The sequence below is a fragment of the Epinephelus fuscoguttatus genome, linkage group LG19 (assembly GCF_011397635.1).
Source record: "Epinephelus fuscoguttatus linkage group LG19, E.fuscoguttatus.final_Chr_v1".
NCBI lineage: Eukaryota > Metazoa > Chordata > Actinopteri > Perciformes > Serranidae > Epinephelus > Epinephelus fuscoguttatus.
In genome coordinates, this window is record NC_064770.1 from 4,024,045 (window position 1) to 4,040,092 (window position 16,048).

The window sequence follows — 16,048 nt, forward strand, 5'->3', positions numbered from 1 at the left end:
TCTTACACCATATTCGAAGAGCAAGGAAGCACACATCTCTCTCTGTCCACTCTGAATCCGTCAAATATACACTTCTGTTATAGTATAAAATAAACACTGTACTTATCAGCTGTCCGCTTGAGATCATGATGTAACCACATAAAAAATGGGTGAGTACTTGATTTCTAACCAACATTTTAACTTTTTCTTTTTAAAAGAGACACACATTTTATATTGTGATATATATTGGAAGTGACAAACAATATAACCAACAGCAAAACAGGTTGTTAATAGCAATGGTCAATATCAGAAACTTTCAGCTCTGAGTTGCGGGTACGCATATGTTTGTGGGTTGGTCGGGGAAGATCTGCTCTGTTAACAGGCTGGATTGGTGCATGTTTTAAAACGCATCACTGTGGCCCACAGTGGTAATCATGTAATGATAGTTCCACTTTTGAGGCTTTACCATTTGCAATACCTACAATTCAGATGAGTGAAACAGTTCATCCATTTGTTCCCAGATGCTTTATACAGTGAAATCCCTCCAACATGGCAGGGCCAGCTATGCCAAAACATGTTACATAATATTGCAGGATTATATTATACATGCTGGGTCTCTTCCCAGTAGGACAAACCTGGACGACCTCCACAGGGAGGCATCCAAGGGGCATCCTAATCCGAACCTAGAATCCTCTTCAGCTGGCTCCTGTCAGCATGAAGGAGCAGCAGCTCTACTCCTCCTTCTTTGGGTTTGACAAACACCTTCTGAATATTGGAGGAAACTCATTCCTGCCACTTTTATCTGCAGTCAAAAGCTTTGCCCTCAGGCTCAGCTCCCTCTACAGACTTAACCCTAACCTCTACCTGAATCCTCCATGTATATTGCTTCAAATAGCAACTTTAGTGATACTCAAATATACTGTAGCAAATCTCCTGGAATAAGTTAGTAGATGGGGTTATATCATATTGCCATTGGTTATCTTAGTTTCACCTTTGTTTCTAAAAAAAACCTGCATTTTCTAACAGCATGGTTAAGAAATGAATCCGAAATTGATTTTAAAAAATTGCAGCAGGTGAGACTGTTTCCATGTTTCCCAGAGTGCAGCAAGGCAGGGGAATCGACTCCACATGAATGTGTACGAGACTCGCGGCCAGCCAGCAAGGGTCTCTACTACCAAGGCCAGTGGGACAGAACCCAAGAGGGGCTTCAGACCCCCACAGCACTGCCCCACCCTGGCCCAGGTGGTCAGCCGCAAAGTCCAGGCTGCAGTGCCAGAACAGGGCATGGTAAGACCCCAACACACAGCAGCTCATATTGGGCACTGAGCATTTCTTTGTCCATTTATAAGTCATGATACCTCAGGTGCCACTGATTGGATTTTAAAAAAAAAAACAAAAAAAAAACTTGGGAAATGGTGCATCTCACTGCTGTACAGCAGTATTTTTTCAATATGAATATTTGACTCTAATCTCAGTGGGACTCTCCTGGTTATATAAAGGTGAAAAAATTAACAACATACTGAGTCAGTGATCAACAATCCAATATTATTGATGCAAAGTGAAAACAGAGATACACATCGTCATCTTTAAGATGCGCCTTTATTTTGAATTAAGTTTCCATGGCATGTCTATGTCACCATTTCCGTCCAAGCACACCTCCTTCCTAAATTTTCAAAAATAGAGGCTTAGTGTCAGAAAATTATAAGTAGCCAAAAAAAAGACAATGAGGATATTTACTGATAATTTGTCATATCAGTGGCAGACCCTTGAATTAAATCAAATCAAAATCCTCTCAAGGCAGACTCTGTAATATCAGGAGATATTGTATCATGATGAATGATTTAAATAAAGAATCTTTGAATAATAGTGGGGCAGCATAGCTCAATATTTGTCTAGAATCATTCAATTTTGTGATAAAAGCACCAAATTTGGCAGATGTGTTGACAAATATATTGAGAACAAATCTGGATATTGGGGCATCAGAAACTCGCCCCCTGGTGGCCAGAGCAGGCAATTGACTCCTACCTGCCCATGGACCCGTCCCGTTAATTGGATCCACTCCAAAATGTAATGGCTTTTACATTGGACCATGCTACATGCCTCCACCAAGTTTTGTGAAAATCGGTTGGACAGGTTTCACGTAATCCTCATCCAAAAAATTAATGGAAGTGAATGGGCAGCCCGTGGACACGCCTCCTTAGTTGGATCAACACCAAAATGTAATTTATTCTAGGTTGGCATATGGTACATCCCTCCACCGAATTTTGTGAAAATCGGTCAGGCAGGTTTTGTATAATTCTGCAAACTAATAAATTGGGCGGCATAGCTGTAAAAATGTTAATTTTTGCAATAAAAGCGCCAAATTTGGTACATTTATAGTTTAATATACTGGAATAGAACACTTTGGTCACCCCCCAAGCTGCTGTTACCATGTTTTCAGCACCACAAATATAATGTAGAGACCAGTTAAAGTGAAAAATATGTTTCATTCGAAACAAGCAAGAGCTTTCGCTATCTTGCAGCCCACCAAATGGCTGCATGTCTCGGACCAGAGATGTCATGTGCCCTTCCAATGTTCCATGCTTTGACATGCTGTGACACCATATCCAGCTTTGCTGGACATGGAAAGAAGGCAGCATGGTCAACATGGAGGTCGCTGACAAAACTGACAGATGCACTACTGAAGCTAGCAAGTGGACCAAAGGAGACCCCAGATGATGCAGTGAGCATTATTGAGAGGTTTGTCATACTTGTCTTTGACAGAACCAGCACAGCTGTACTGAGTGTTTCCGTTGAAAGAGCTTCCTTCTTGCGTCATCTACCTTGGTGCAGGTGCTGGTTCTCTCAAAGAGAAGTATGACAAACCTTTCAATAATGTGCATTGCATCATCTGGGATCGCCTCAGTGGATCCAATTAACAGGATGGGTCCATGGGCAGGTAGGATTCAAATGCCTGCTCTGGCCACCAGGGGGCGAGTTTCTGATGCCCCAATATCCAGATTTGTACTAAATATATTTGTTGACACATCTGCCAAATTTGGTGCTTTTATCAAAATAATGAATGATTTTATAGCTATGCCGCCCCACTATAATAATAATAAAGCAGGTTAGGTGTGCAGCATAGGTTATCATGTTCATATTTCATTAGAATAATCCCTTAAAAATTACGCTAAGTTGCTTCAACACTAATTGTTGTCTGTCAGTGCGGGCAATATAAGAGCTGGCTGCTGGTGAAATCATAATGAAAGCTGAATTGTTAGTATGCATCTAAAGCATACCATTTTCCACCATTGATCAGGTGATTATGAAAGATGTGAAGGGGACCAAAGAAGAAGACAAGACCCCTCCAGCCTGGTTCACCTCTTATATGGAGAAGGTAAGAACAGTAGGGCTGTCCCAAACGATTATTTTTCTAGCCATTATTTTTTCGATTAATTGAGGCAATTATGAATACCAAAATATTTCTTATGATTAACATTTATTGAAACATCAGTGTTTCCCCTACCATTATATTAGGGGGGTGCCCCACCCCCACAACGGCACCCCCTATCCCCCCTTGAAGGTCAAGTTAATTTTATTTAATTTTATTTTCTATATAGCACCAGATCACAACAGAAGTCATTTAGAGCTGTAGTTTCCCGGCGCAGCGCAGGGTGGCGCAGGGTGGCGAACCCTGCGCAGAGCTAGTTTCAAGCAGTGCAACCCGAGGCGCGCTCAGTTTGGTAGTTTGGCAGACCAAGGTGCGCTGAGATGGGTGTGGCGGCACAACATATGTTCTCATAGGCACGAAAAGTATCCAAGGGATGAGGAAACGGTAAACTAAGCGATTTCTTAAGGCACTTTGGCAGCACGCTCTGGAGGACAGACATGTGACAACACACGACAGTAGTTAGTCCAACTTTCAGTTCCGTTACAGTTCTATTAGCTGGTTTGGAGACTTGAGGAGTCCAGCCTTACAGAGAAAAAGTTGCAACACATGTCTGTCCTCCAGAGCGTGCTGCCAAAGTGCCTTGAGAAATCGCTTAGTTTACCGTTTCCACGTCCCTTGGATACTTTTCGTGCCTATGAGAACATATGTTAAGATGTGGACATACACTTTAGGTGTCAACCTTAAATTCGGTGATGTGCTTTCCATTAATATAAATCTGACGGCACGCACTTATGACACTGTTGGATTGACTTCATTTACTTCTGTTGGTGGTAAAGACAATCAAAACAGACTAGCCGACAGCATGCCATGAACGTGAGATGATGATTCACGGCCGAATCAAATAAACAATTGGAGGAGAGCCCTTCTAGCCAATCAGAAGCGGAAAAGGCGGTACCTTCCCCTACCATCCTATGGAAGAAAATATCGCCGCCCGGTCTGTGAAACTAGAGCCCTTAAGGTTATCTTCCCTATAGAAGAGGTCTATACCTTGTCCTTTTATTAAACAAACTAAATAGCCTCATGTTATTTATCTTATGTCATTTCTGTCTCTACATGGTCGCACGTTCACAATTCCCCTCTGCTCTCTGTAATGCGCACGGCGGAGTTCGGCCCCGATGCATGCACAAACACACACAAACATGTGCATGCACACACACACACACACACACACACACACACACACACACACACACACAGACGCAGGTGAGCACACTAGAGTGCGGTTCAACCCAAGTGAGACAATTTTAACCGGCCCGGCCCGAACCCACAGCATGGCAATGGAGTGGAGCATGTGTTGCGTTCAGGCGTTGTCACGTGAATAACAAATTCCAGCACTTGAATAGGCCATAGCACAATAGCACAGCACTGCTGCTGCTACTGCACGACGCCATTTTTTTGTTTGACCCGACGCGTCGATGCAGATAATTCAAATTTACGTAGTCAATGACGTCAACAATGTCGATGCGTCGCCCCAGCCCTAAAGAACGGTCTGATGAACAGATGAAACAGAAGCAAGCACTGAATCAGTTAGCACTCTCCTTACATCTCTCCTACCCTCACCCCTTCATCTCTCCAGTTTAAGGACCAGGTGGTTCGTGAGGCAGTGGAGAAGATCTGCCGGGAGTTCTCTGGACAGTGCTGCATTCACAAACCCCTGGGAGGAGGAGCAGGAGCAGGAGGTGGAGGAGGCAGAGGGGAAGCAGTAGGAGGAGCGGAGGCCCAGCAGGTCCCTGAGGTTTCCTCCTCCACTCTCCCTGGAGCTCCATCCTCCTCCACTCCTCCATGCTCCTCCTGCAGGGGGCAGACCACCGGAGGAGGCTATCAGTGCAGGTATGTGCTGTCAGCAGCTAACTGGCTACTGCAAGTCACTTTGGACTCATAAATTAGATACGGCAATAATTCCATAGTCTGCAGGAAATAATGGATGTAGCCACCATGACATTACCCACTGGTTTGTTGACTTCTGTTTTGAAGCCTCAAGTTTGCATTTTGGTCGCTATCTTGGTTTTTTGGAGCAAGAAGTGACCATATTTGGACAAGAGGATGGAGCTAACCCTAACACTAGCTGCTGGCAAAGTTAGCACGGTGCATTTACAGCCATAGTTAATAACTAATTCATTCATTCATTCATTCATTCATTCATTCAGAGCAACCAAATGTTGAACAAGACTTATTTCTGTTTGTTGCAGTTAATAGCTGCAGCTATGCCTATATTCTGAATTTGGGGTTTTGCCATGGTTATGTTACCTATCCAGTGTTGTTGATGTGGTAGCGACTTGTCAATGGACGGTACCCACGTGTCACTCAAAGCAGCCACACCCTTAATTATGCATAACTTTAAGCCTTAATAACATTTAAACTGGTAAGTTTTATAAAAATTCAGCTGTGATGAACAGCTTTAGAGCAAACCAAAACCATGTTTTGTACCAGGCTGTAAACGTGTTTATTTCCTCTGTAAAGTTGTGCATTTTAACATGGGGGTCTACCCTGGAAATCCAGAGTTCTCACGAAAGAAAAAGAAAAAAAAAATTGATCTGTTTGCCGTCCTTCCTACGGGGTTTGGTAAAAGTTTAATTTACCAACTGGCTCCGTTTGAACGGGAAAAAGATGGGACTCAGTGAAAACCCAGTGGCTATTGTTGTTTCTCCGCTAGTTGCTCTCATGGAGGAGCAGGTCAGGGAAGCTGGGAATCACAGCCTTGCAACTCGGAGTCCACAGTGAGGAGGAAATCCGCAAAGACGGCAACACTCTTTCCCAGACATCATCACAGCTCATCTCTGCTGCAGCTTGCTGGTCTGTTTACAGTGGCGTTGTGCTAGCCTAAGTCATACGTTTCATTTACTCTGATTGGTTTTCCGTTTTTCCAGTTGTGTGAAGGGGACTTTGAATGACAGCCGTTGATACCGCCCCTCGGGAATAGAGGAAATGTACACTCTGTGTCCAGACCATTCGCGTTTTGCAAATTGGGTCTGGCAATGCAAGGCTAGGAGGTTGCTGCCTGGGATCAAACCACTCGTCTTCCAATTAGTGGACAAGCCGCACTACCTCCTGAGCCACAGCTGCCCCACATGTCCCCACAATTATGAACTACTCCTTTAACCTTAGGCTACTGAAGCATTGTCATTATATTGCCTTAAAAAAGCTAACAGGAGTCATTTTTTATACCCATTAAGGGTAAGAGTTGCTTCTTACATTTTGATACACTACTTCAGACCAATGATTCGCAACGAGAAAAAGCACTGTTGAAGTTGTAGCAGTGTGAATTGGCTGGCCTGAGCTCGACTCAAGCTCACCTGCAACTCAAATGGTCAGTTTGCTGGCGGCTGGTCTTTCACCTGTTTCAACAGTCAGTGGGCTTGTAGTAAAGTCACACACACACACACACACACACACACACACACACACACACACACACACATTCTCATTGACTGATTAATTGGCGCTGGTTCTTTTTATATTATTGTGGCATATTTATTATGAATACAGTCCATCTGATGCTCATTTTGTTTCTGTTTTCTGCCGTTTCATCTCTACTTCAAATGCAGCTGGAGCCAGTATCTCACAATCACTATCTTCATTAATATTTTAAAAAGCCAAAAATTTTATTTAGCCACAAAATAAGCCTGAAAAGCCAAAAATCTGAATGAAAGTGCAGAGAGTTGTTGCATGGAGATGATACACCGTGTTATCTAGTTCGTCTTGTTGCAAATCTTTGGCCTGAACTGGGCATTACACATTACTAATAATTTTATGGTGTTATAAATGACATCATTGTTCCCAGTGTTCCAAGTCATAGTCATGTTTATCCTATGAAGGTGAAGTCATAGACAAAGTTGATGCCTGATAGGTACATTCAACTTATCAAATTTATTTTTTGAGAGAATTAAAAGGAAGGGCAGGAAGAGGAGGGTGGCGTAGACACAGTGTTGAGATGACACAGACAAGTTTTCTTCCACAAATATCTGAAACTAAAAAATGGGATTCGATTTCCTTTTACCTGAACAGTTTGGCTCCGGCTGCTTGCTTTCTCTTTCATGTGTTCCGGCCTCATAAATGCACAGCAATAAACGGTCCTCAGCTTGTCTCAGTAGACAGTGTTGTGGACTCCCTTAAGGTATTTTCTGCCACAGCTCAGTTGGAATTACCCTTTGTCTCATTGTCTCATCTCTCTGTCTCTCTGTCTCTCTCTCTCTCTCTCTCTCTCTGTCTCTCTCTCTCACTCTCTCTCTCTCTCCCTTCCTCACATTTTCAACCTTTCTCTGCCTCTCCATCCTCTCTCCATTTGTCTTCTCTCTGTCTCTGGTCAGTGTGTGTACTTCCTGTACTCTGTGCGAGCCCTGCAGTTTCTCTCATGATCCCAGTCACAACCTGGTGAGAGCCAGGACTCCTCTGTCCATCCCGGAGCACGGATCACCTGCCCCAGACCACAGCAGGTATGACATCCATGTATTAGTGATTAGTGTGGTGTTGGTAAGGTGTCAGTGAAGAGACCAGAATGAATTTTTGAGCCCAGTGGAGGGGACCAGATGCTGATCAAGGTGATTCAAATATTGATGTTATGTGCCTTAAAATATAACTGAGGGATTCTAAATATTGTTTACTGCATTAGTAGAAAATTTATGCGTGCAGGCAGGATGTTAGATTGTTTATTCACTAACATACTCATTGCTCTGTTGTTCTCTGTGAACAGCAAAAGATGGTTTTATTTCTTACCACCAAATTAGTACATAGTTGCTCAACAGTTTATATACATACATATATATATATATATATATATATATATATATACATATAGGTACCTATATATTCATCTTCAGCTTTTTTACTGTCTTCCTATATAGGTATATAGTATATGTATACTACATATACATGTGTACCTATATAGGTACCTATATACACAACATTTCACAGGTAGAGGGAACAATGGATTCAATTCCAGCACATTCTGGAAGCAAACATCACACCATCTGTAAAAAAGCTGAAGATGGAGAGAGGATGGCTTCTACAACAGGACAGTCCTAAACACACCTCCAAATCCAGGGCCGGACTGAGACAAAAATTCAGGCCGGGAGTCATACATCCACCCAGGCCACCCAATCCACACATTACATGCTCACACACGTGCACGTGCACACGGACACACATATGGGCTAAGTAATCACCAAAGCTCATTATTCCAGACTGACAGTCACACAACAACTCTATTAAACACAATTTTAACAGCAACCCTACTCATAGTCCTCCAGTCCAGTGCTTTTCTCTTCCCTACCCTCACCAAATGTGCCCCTCAATAAACCAGGGCTCCTATATGAATGGGTATTATGCTGAACTAAACAACATGATTGTATTATTTTGTCAGCAAATCATTTTGATGTCAGCTTATCATAATCAATATGGCAACACCCATATTCAACACAACAGTAAAACAAGTAAAAATATAAGTCAGCAGCAACTTCAACTTATCTGCTCTTATTTCAGTTACATTAGATAGACATTGAAAACTTTTGAACTTAGACTGGTAAGAGCCTATCCTTAAGAGGGGTCCCCAAACTGTTTCAACCTGCGCTGCTCTGTACAAAATGGAACCAAGTGGACCCTTACGGGTTAATTTGGCTCTTATAGCTTATCATCAATCATTTATCTGGCCTCGGGTCGGTCCCCATCCTCCCCGGACCTCATGTTGAGAATAACCAGTTTTCTTACTTTTCTATGTTAACTTACTTGTTGCAGCATTTGACGACGTCACGCTGCTGCTGGGGGCTGGGGGGGCTCTGAACATATCTGTAAGTTTATGACATTTGGCCACCGCCTCCTCAGTGGCCCTTTTTTTATTCACTCTCTTGTTCAGCTCCACTTTTCCTCTTTTTGCGGTCCATTGTAACGGCACTGCTGAGCTGCAGAGCTCCTACTGCACAGTCTCCATACACAGGCACACATGCACACCCTCTGCTCTCTGCTCCACCTGAATCTCCACAACCAAGCTGCTTTCAGTTGACAGGCGTGCTGATTTGGGGGCGGGCGCGGGCAGAAAGCGAAACAAACTAATCATGTCTTGAATCTACAAAAAAAAAAACCTTTTTGACCAATCGTTGTGACAAATGCTGACAAACACCATCATTTCTGACAGCGGGCGGGCTCTCTGCCAGCCGGCACGGCCACCTGGGCTGCGCAGCCTGCGCTGCAGAGTGCACTTTAAAAAAAAAAGACAGGCAGGCCAGAGCAGACCACAATGGACTACCTCGAGAGGCACAAGCTGACGGTTTTGCCGAGGTCCTCTCATTCCCCTGACCTGAACATCATTAGAAATCTGTGGCTAGACCTCAAAAGAGCAGTGTATGCAAGAAGCCCAAGAATCTTATAGAGCTAGAAGCCTTTTGTAGGAAGAATAGGTAAAAAATCCTCCAAACAAGAACTAAAAGACTTGTAGCTGCTTACAAAAAGTACGTAGAAGCTGTGGTAGTTGCCAAAGGGGGCACTACTAAGTACTGACCATGCAGGTTGCCCAAACTTTTGCTTCAGACCCTTTTCCTTTTTTGATATTTTGAAGCTGTAAAATATTGAAATTAAAAAATTAAATCTTGACCCGGGGTGCCCAAAGTTTTGCAGGCCACTGTATGATTAAAAAGCCTGCTAATAGTATTGAACCTGGCCCTGATTTTATGGGGAACAATTTGGTGCAGGGAGGTTGTAGTGATGGTACATTTTATGTTTCAAGGGAGTTACTGTCATAATGGCACACTAGCTCAAATGCAGGTGACTCTTTCAGGTTCTACAGGCGAGGTGACCGCAGTTTCCGAAAGGCGGAGAAACAGCGGCTGAAAGCAGAGAAGCGCTTGCTGAAGGCTGAAGTCAAAGAGATCCGCAAACAGCTGAGAATGGAGAGGCGGGGCATCCAGTGGAGCTCCTCCCACCGAGACGGAAGCTCCTCCCCTGTACTTCTGCAGCCTCGAGCCACCCAACACAACAGCCCTGAGTAGGTTACCACAAAAACATGGTCCAAACTAGATTGAGTACACACTAAAGAAAAGAACTGATTTTCTTAGGTCTCAGTAAATGAAGAAAATTGGTTATGCAGGTGTTTTGAAACAAAAATATAAATTTCAGTTTCACTAAAAATATATCTGTATTAAGTCAGCTATAAGTGTGTGAAAACTAGTGAGCAAGCACAGAAGTGAAAACCATTTGTTAGACTATGAATAAATGGTTAAACTAATGTAGATAGCAAAACGTTATGGATGAACGTTTAGAATAGCTAGCTTAAACTATTTGGTAAATTGTGAAATAGTGTCAAATAATGGATAAAAAGTTAAAATAACTAGCTAAAAGTAATTTGGATAAATGGTTAAATAAATGGTGGTGGGTGTACTTGAGTTCCCCTGAGTGGTCTGTGTGGGTGCAACTGACAAAAAAGGTGCACATTTTGACTATAGATTCATTTAATTTTACTGAGATGTGCAACAAATGCTCTTGCCTGGTCTGAACATTGGTAAAAACATCTTCAAAAGAACAACACAAGATGATTGCAGGATGAAAGGACTTTATTGTTTGCCCAGGCGTCCAAAGCGCCCCTGTCCCCTGGTGGTTCCAGCTATGACAGCTGCATTTCTGGATGAGAACCTTCCTGATGGAACCCGACTGCGTCCTGGGACCAAGTTTATCAAGTACTGGAAGATGAGGAACACTGGAACAATCTGTTGGAGCGCTGATACTAAGGTAAAGATCTCTACTGTAGCACAGTCTACTCTCTTGTCAAGGGGTCATTTAAATAAAGTGTTTATCCTCTTGGGAGAACGAGTGTGTTTAACAGATAGAAACACACCAGGTGGATTAGAAGATATCTTTTGCCCTTACAGGAAAATGAATGGAGTTTCTAAAATGGAAAGGGAACATCCTCTTGGGAGAATAAATGGACTCAATTAATATTATATACGTCTGCCAATTGCATTTTAAAATCTTTTGTGTGTATGACTAGTGCTGCACGATTTGATAAAAATGTGCGATTGCGATTTTGGTGGACAGTATCGCGATTTGTGATTGCAATTACAATATAATAAATAAATGGTATCATGAGTCTTCTTGCTTGATTCAGTGTTTCCTCTACCATTATATTAGGGGCCCTGACCTGACCTGACAGAATTATTGTTATGGACAGTGTGTAAATGACCATTAACAGACTGCTGTTACGCACAGTCAAACACGCTGCTCGCACAGCAGCGCAGCACGGCACTGTACACACACGCTCAGTTGGAGCGGAGCCTGTGTTGCGTTCAGGCGTTGTCACGTAAATGACAAATTCCAGCACCTGAATAGGCCATAGCACAACACAGCAGCATGTCAAATTTTGCCAAATTTTTCATTTGTTATTATATAGTTTGTTATGGACTCTGTGTCTCTTTGAGGTCTTGTCGTATGGCGTAACACTTACAAATGTTTGCGTAATTGTGCTTTGCTATTGTTTTATGAGGCTCTGGAGGCTTTCAGTTGTCTCTTTGTCTTTAACGTTACACGGCTTGGCTTTCTCGCGCATGCATTCTTCGTACTTTTCTCTGTGCTGTCTCAAGTGTTGATATAGATTGGTCGTGTAGCCGCTGGACCTGTCAACTTTAACTTTTTAAGTTAACTTAAGTTTTACACAGCATGTCTTTCTGTTCAACGTCACCAAACCTGAACTCAAAGTATCGCCATATGATAGATGTTGTTTGTTTTTTCGCCACCAACTCAGCCTGTTCATGGTCGTGCTCATGCTCTTCTTCAGATGTTGGTCACAGCTGCACGCCGGGTGGTCACCTGACCATACGTGCTACACACATCAAGATAGCTTGTGGGTGCAATGTCAACAAACTCCACACACTACAGCAGAGGCAGTCACGTTCACAGGCACACACATTAACATTTATTATATACTAGTCCATACCCGGGGATGTGTTATGTATAGAGGATCAAAAACAGTATATTAGAGGAGATGCAAAATCAGAGCACTGTAAATGCACTGTGTAATAAATATTAATGTAAGACAAACAATGTACACTGTATTTAGAAACATGCTTCATGGCAAAATACACGGAGCATAGTTTTGGCTGACGGCACGGAGGCACGCGCGTGCACGGGGCCATGCGCGGGCACACAGGTACACACATACACACGCAACATGGAGAAAGAATGAAATAAACAGTGCAAAGTGCACAGCGCAATGTTTAGTTTGTAATGTTTGTCGGCTAATGTCAGTAAAGTGAAAATACATAACGGCTGGCTCGTGCACACAGACACAGACGCATGTTCACAGACACAGATGCGCGTTCGTTCAGTTAAATAATTACCTTAGTCTTCAGCAAGTGTTGGTGCTTGAAATTGCATGTCCCACCCATAAACTGTGGTCCGAGCGCAGGTGTTTTCCAAGTGGTCTCCACGCATGCGCAGCTCGCACTGCTAATGGTGCTCACAGTATGAATGGGTCGTGGAAACGCGAATATAAACAGTAGAAATGTGGGAAAAATGCAAAAACGGCATCATGGCTGTCTGCACATGACCAAGATGAAAGCCTATGTGCAAGTTCAGAGAAATAGGTCAAAGCAGTGAGGAGGAAAACAGATGATGACAGACGGATGGACGGACAGAGGTTTCTCTATTTAATAGTAGGATACATTAAATTGCAAATCGCAGCCTTTTATGCGGTTATGTAATCGCACAGCCTGACATCACGATTGCAACTGCGATTACTTAATCGTGCAGCACTATATATGAGGCCATTTTGACCTGAGAGTGGGGCTAGGTCAGAGTTGCACCAAAAATGCATCATCATCTAAAGACTAGGAATATCAAAATTCAGAGAAATCTGGCCAGTAGCTTTAATATTGAAATAAATTGTCATTAGAATGTCTTTATGTGTAGCCGTGCTAATGGCTCAGTCCAGTGATGGCAATTTTCAGTGGTTGGTCAGCAGGTGCACCACTTTGGTCCAAGCATATACTGAATGGAAGGTTATGATGTTCACATACCAATTAGAGATGCACCGATCCAGCTTTTTCAGTTTCCATACCGATCCCGATGCTGTGGCTTTGAGTATCAACTGATACCTGATACCGATCTGATACCATGGTTGACCTAAAAACAAGATGAAACAGATTAATGCATTGATGAACTATTTATTTTTAACAAAAATAAACAATTGTGCAACAGCAGTTGAAATAGTGTGAACTACCTCCACGCAGCAGATTCTGTCCTTTGCTCCATGACGCATGATGTCGCTTGTGTCACAATAGATTTAAAGGGAAAGGATCGCCTCAGGTATAGGTTGCATTTTCCGATACCCGATCCATCTATTTTGATGATATCTGGGCCGATATTCGATCCCGATATCGGATCAGTGCATCCCTAGTACCAATATTTGTACCTTCCAAAGGATAGAATTGCTTTAACCATGACTTATACACGCTAAAAACTGAATACTCAGGCTTGTAATGTATTTTAAATTTGCTTTATAACCCCTTTCTTTATTTTGTAGTAAAAGCTGGCAAGAGTAAAGTTACAGCCAGAAAAACAAATAATAAGCTGAAAAAGGTCATTTGACTCCTTGTTTGGTTTGCCTTCTTTGCTCCCTGCAGCTGAAGTTCATGTGGGGAAACCTGGCGGTGGGATCTGGGGACCGCTGGAAAGAAGTTTCTGTTCCTTTTCTCCAGCCAGGACAGGTGACTGGGATGTTTTTATTTTCACTTATGTTTTGGGAAAAGTACTCTGAACTTGTTATCTTTCTTGTTTTCTCTTTTTGTACCAGTGAATCACATGCATATGGTCAGCACCATATTGTCATGTGTGCTCTATTATACAGTGTATCACTGCGTTCTTGAAATGTTGAAGAGCCACAGAATCATGTCTGTGTGTCCAGGTTGGTATAGTGAGTGTCGCGCTGTGCGCTCCCACGGTGGAGGGCTCCTACACCTCTCACTGGCGTCTGGCCCATGCTGGAGAGCAGTTTGGACCCAGGGTCTGGTGCAGCATTGTGGTCGATCCTCTGGCCCCAGCGCCCATGATGGCTGATGGGATCCTGGTGTCACCCTGTGTCACACCACAGGTAGAACAAATGAAACAGGAAACACATGGTGGAACTGAGACAGTGTCAGAAATGAATGTGTGATTAGATATATAAATACACACACAGAGACATACAGTGGACATAGGTATGTACCGTATCTAACTGAAAGGTGTGACTTTGTCTGTAGGGTAAGAACCCAGTGGCAAAAGATGGAAAAGCCTGTGCAGCTTCCAGAGAGCAACCGTTAATGTCAGTGGACCAAGAAGAGTACTACATCCCATCTGTGGACCTGCTCACTGCACAGGTAATCTGCAGTCACTACACTGCTGTAGACTTTGCACTAAGGCTGTGTGACATACAGTACAGGCCAAAAGTTTGGACACACCTTCTCATTCAATGCGTTTTCTTTATTTTCATGACTATTTACATTGTAGATTCTCACTGAAGGCATCAAAACTATGAATGAACACATGTGGAGTTATGTACTTAACAAAAAAGGTGAAATAACTGAAAACATGTTTTATATTCTAGTTTCTTCAAAATAGCCACCCTTTGCTCTGATTACTGCTTTGCACACTCTTGGCATTCTCTCCATGAGCTTCAAGAGGTAGTCACCTGAAATGGTTTCCACTTCACAGGTGTGCCTTATCAGGGTTAATTAGTGGAATTTCTTGCTTTATCAATGGGGTTGGGACCATCAGTTGTGTTGTGCAGAAGTCAGGTTAATACACAGCCGACAGCCTTATTGGACAACTGTTAAAATTCATATTATGGCAAGAACCAATCAGCTAACTAAAGAAAAACGAGTGGCCATCATTACTTTAAGAAATGAAGGTCAGTCAGTCCGGAAAATTGCAAAAACTTTAAATGTGTCCCCAAGTGGAGTCGCAAAAACCATCAAGCGCTACAACGAAACTGGCACTTTCTTCAAAATAGCCACCCTTTGCTCTGATTACTGCTTTGCACACTCTTGGCATTCTCTCCATGAGCTTCAAGAGGTAGTCACCTGAAATGGTTTTCCAGCAGTCTTGAAGGAGTTCCCAGAGGTGTTTAGCACTTGTTGGCCCCTTTGCCTTCAGTCTGCGGTCCAGCTCACCCCAAACCATCTCGATTGGGTTCAGGTCCGGTGACTGTGGAGGCCAGGTCATCTGCCGCAGCACTCCATCACTCTCCTTCTTGGTCAAATAGTCCTTACACAGCCTGGAGGTGTGTTTGGGGTCATTGTCCTGTTGAAAAATAAATGATCGTCCAACTAAACGCAAACCGGATGGGATGGCATGTCGCTGCAGGATGCTGTGGTAGCCATGCTGGTTCAGTGTGCCTTCAATTTTGAATAAATCCCCAACAGTGTCACCAGCAAACACCCCACACCATCACACCTCCTCCTCCATGCTTCACAGTGGGAACCAGGCATGTGGAATCCATCCGTTCACCTTTTCTCGTCTCACAAAGACACGGCGGTTGGAACCAAAGATCTCAAATTTGGACTCATCAGACCAAAGCACAGATTTCCACTGGTCTAATGTCCATTCCTTGTGTTTCTTGGCCCAAACAAATCTCTTCTGCTTGTTGCCTCCTTAGCAGTGGTTTCCTAGCAGCTATTTGACCAT

At 43.1% G+C, this 16,048-nt stretch overlaps 1 protein-coding gene across 6 annotated transcripts in view; it reads left to right on the forward strand.

Annotated features, from left to right (window-relative positions):
- nbr1b (NBR1 autophagy cargo receptor b) overlaps nucleotides 1–16,048 on the forward strand; it is a 56,038-nt gene that overhangs the window by 12,022 nt on the left and 27,968 nt on the right. For all 6 annotated transcript variants that reach the window (XM_049560181.1, XM_049560182.1, XM_049560183.1 and 3 more), the window contains exons 5-13: nucleotides 1,078–1,266; nucleotides 3,278–3,355; nucleotides 4,986–5,239; nucleotides 7,717–7,842; nucleotides 10,176–10,382; nucleotides 10,963–11,122; nucleotides 14,011–14,094; nucleotides 14,292–14,477; nucleotides 14,626–14,742. In XM_049560181.1, coding sequence (XP_049416138.1) covers nucleotides 1,078–1,266; nucleotides 3,278–3,355; nucleotides 4,986–5,239; nucleotides 7,717–7,842; nucleotides 10,176–10,382; nucleotides 10,963–11,122; nucleotides 14,011–14,094; nucleotides 14,292–14,477; nucleotides 14,626–14,742 — 1,401 coding nt within the window. The remainder of the gene's footprint in view (nucleotides 1–1,077; nucleotides 1,267–3,277; nucleotides 3,356–4,985; nucleotides 5,240–7,716; nucleotides 7,843–10,175; nucleotides 10,383–10,962; nucleotides 11,123–14,010; nucleotides 14,095–14,291; nucleotides 14,478–14,625; nucleotides 14,743–16,048) is intronic.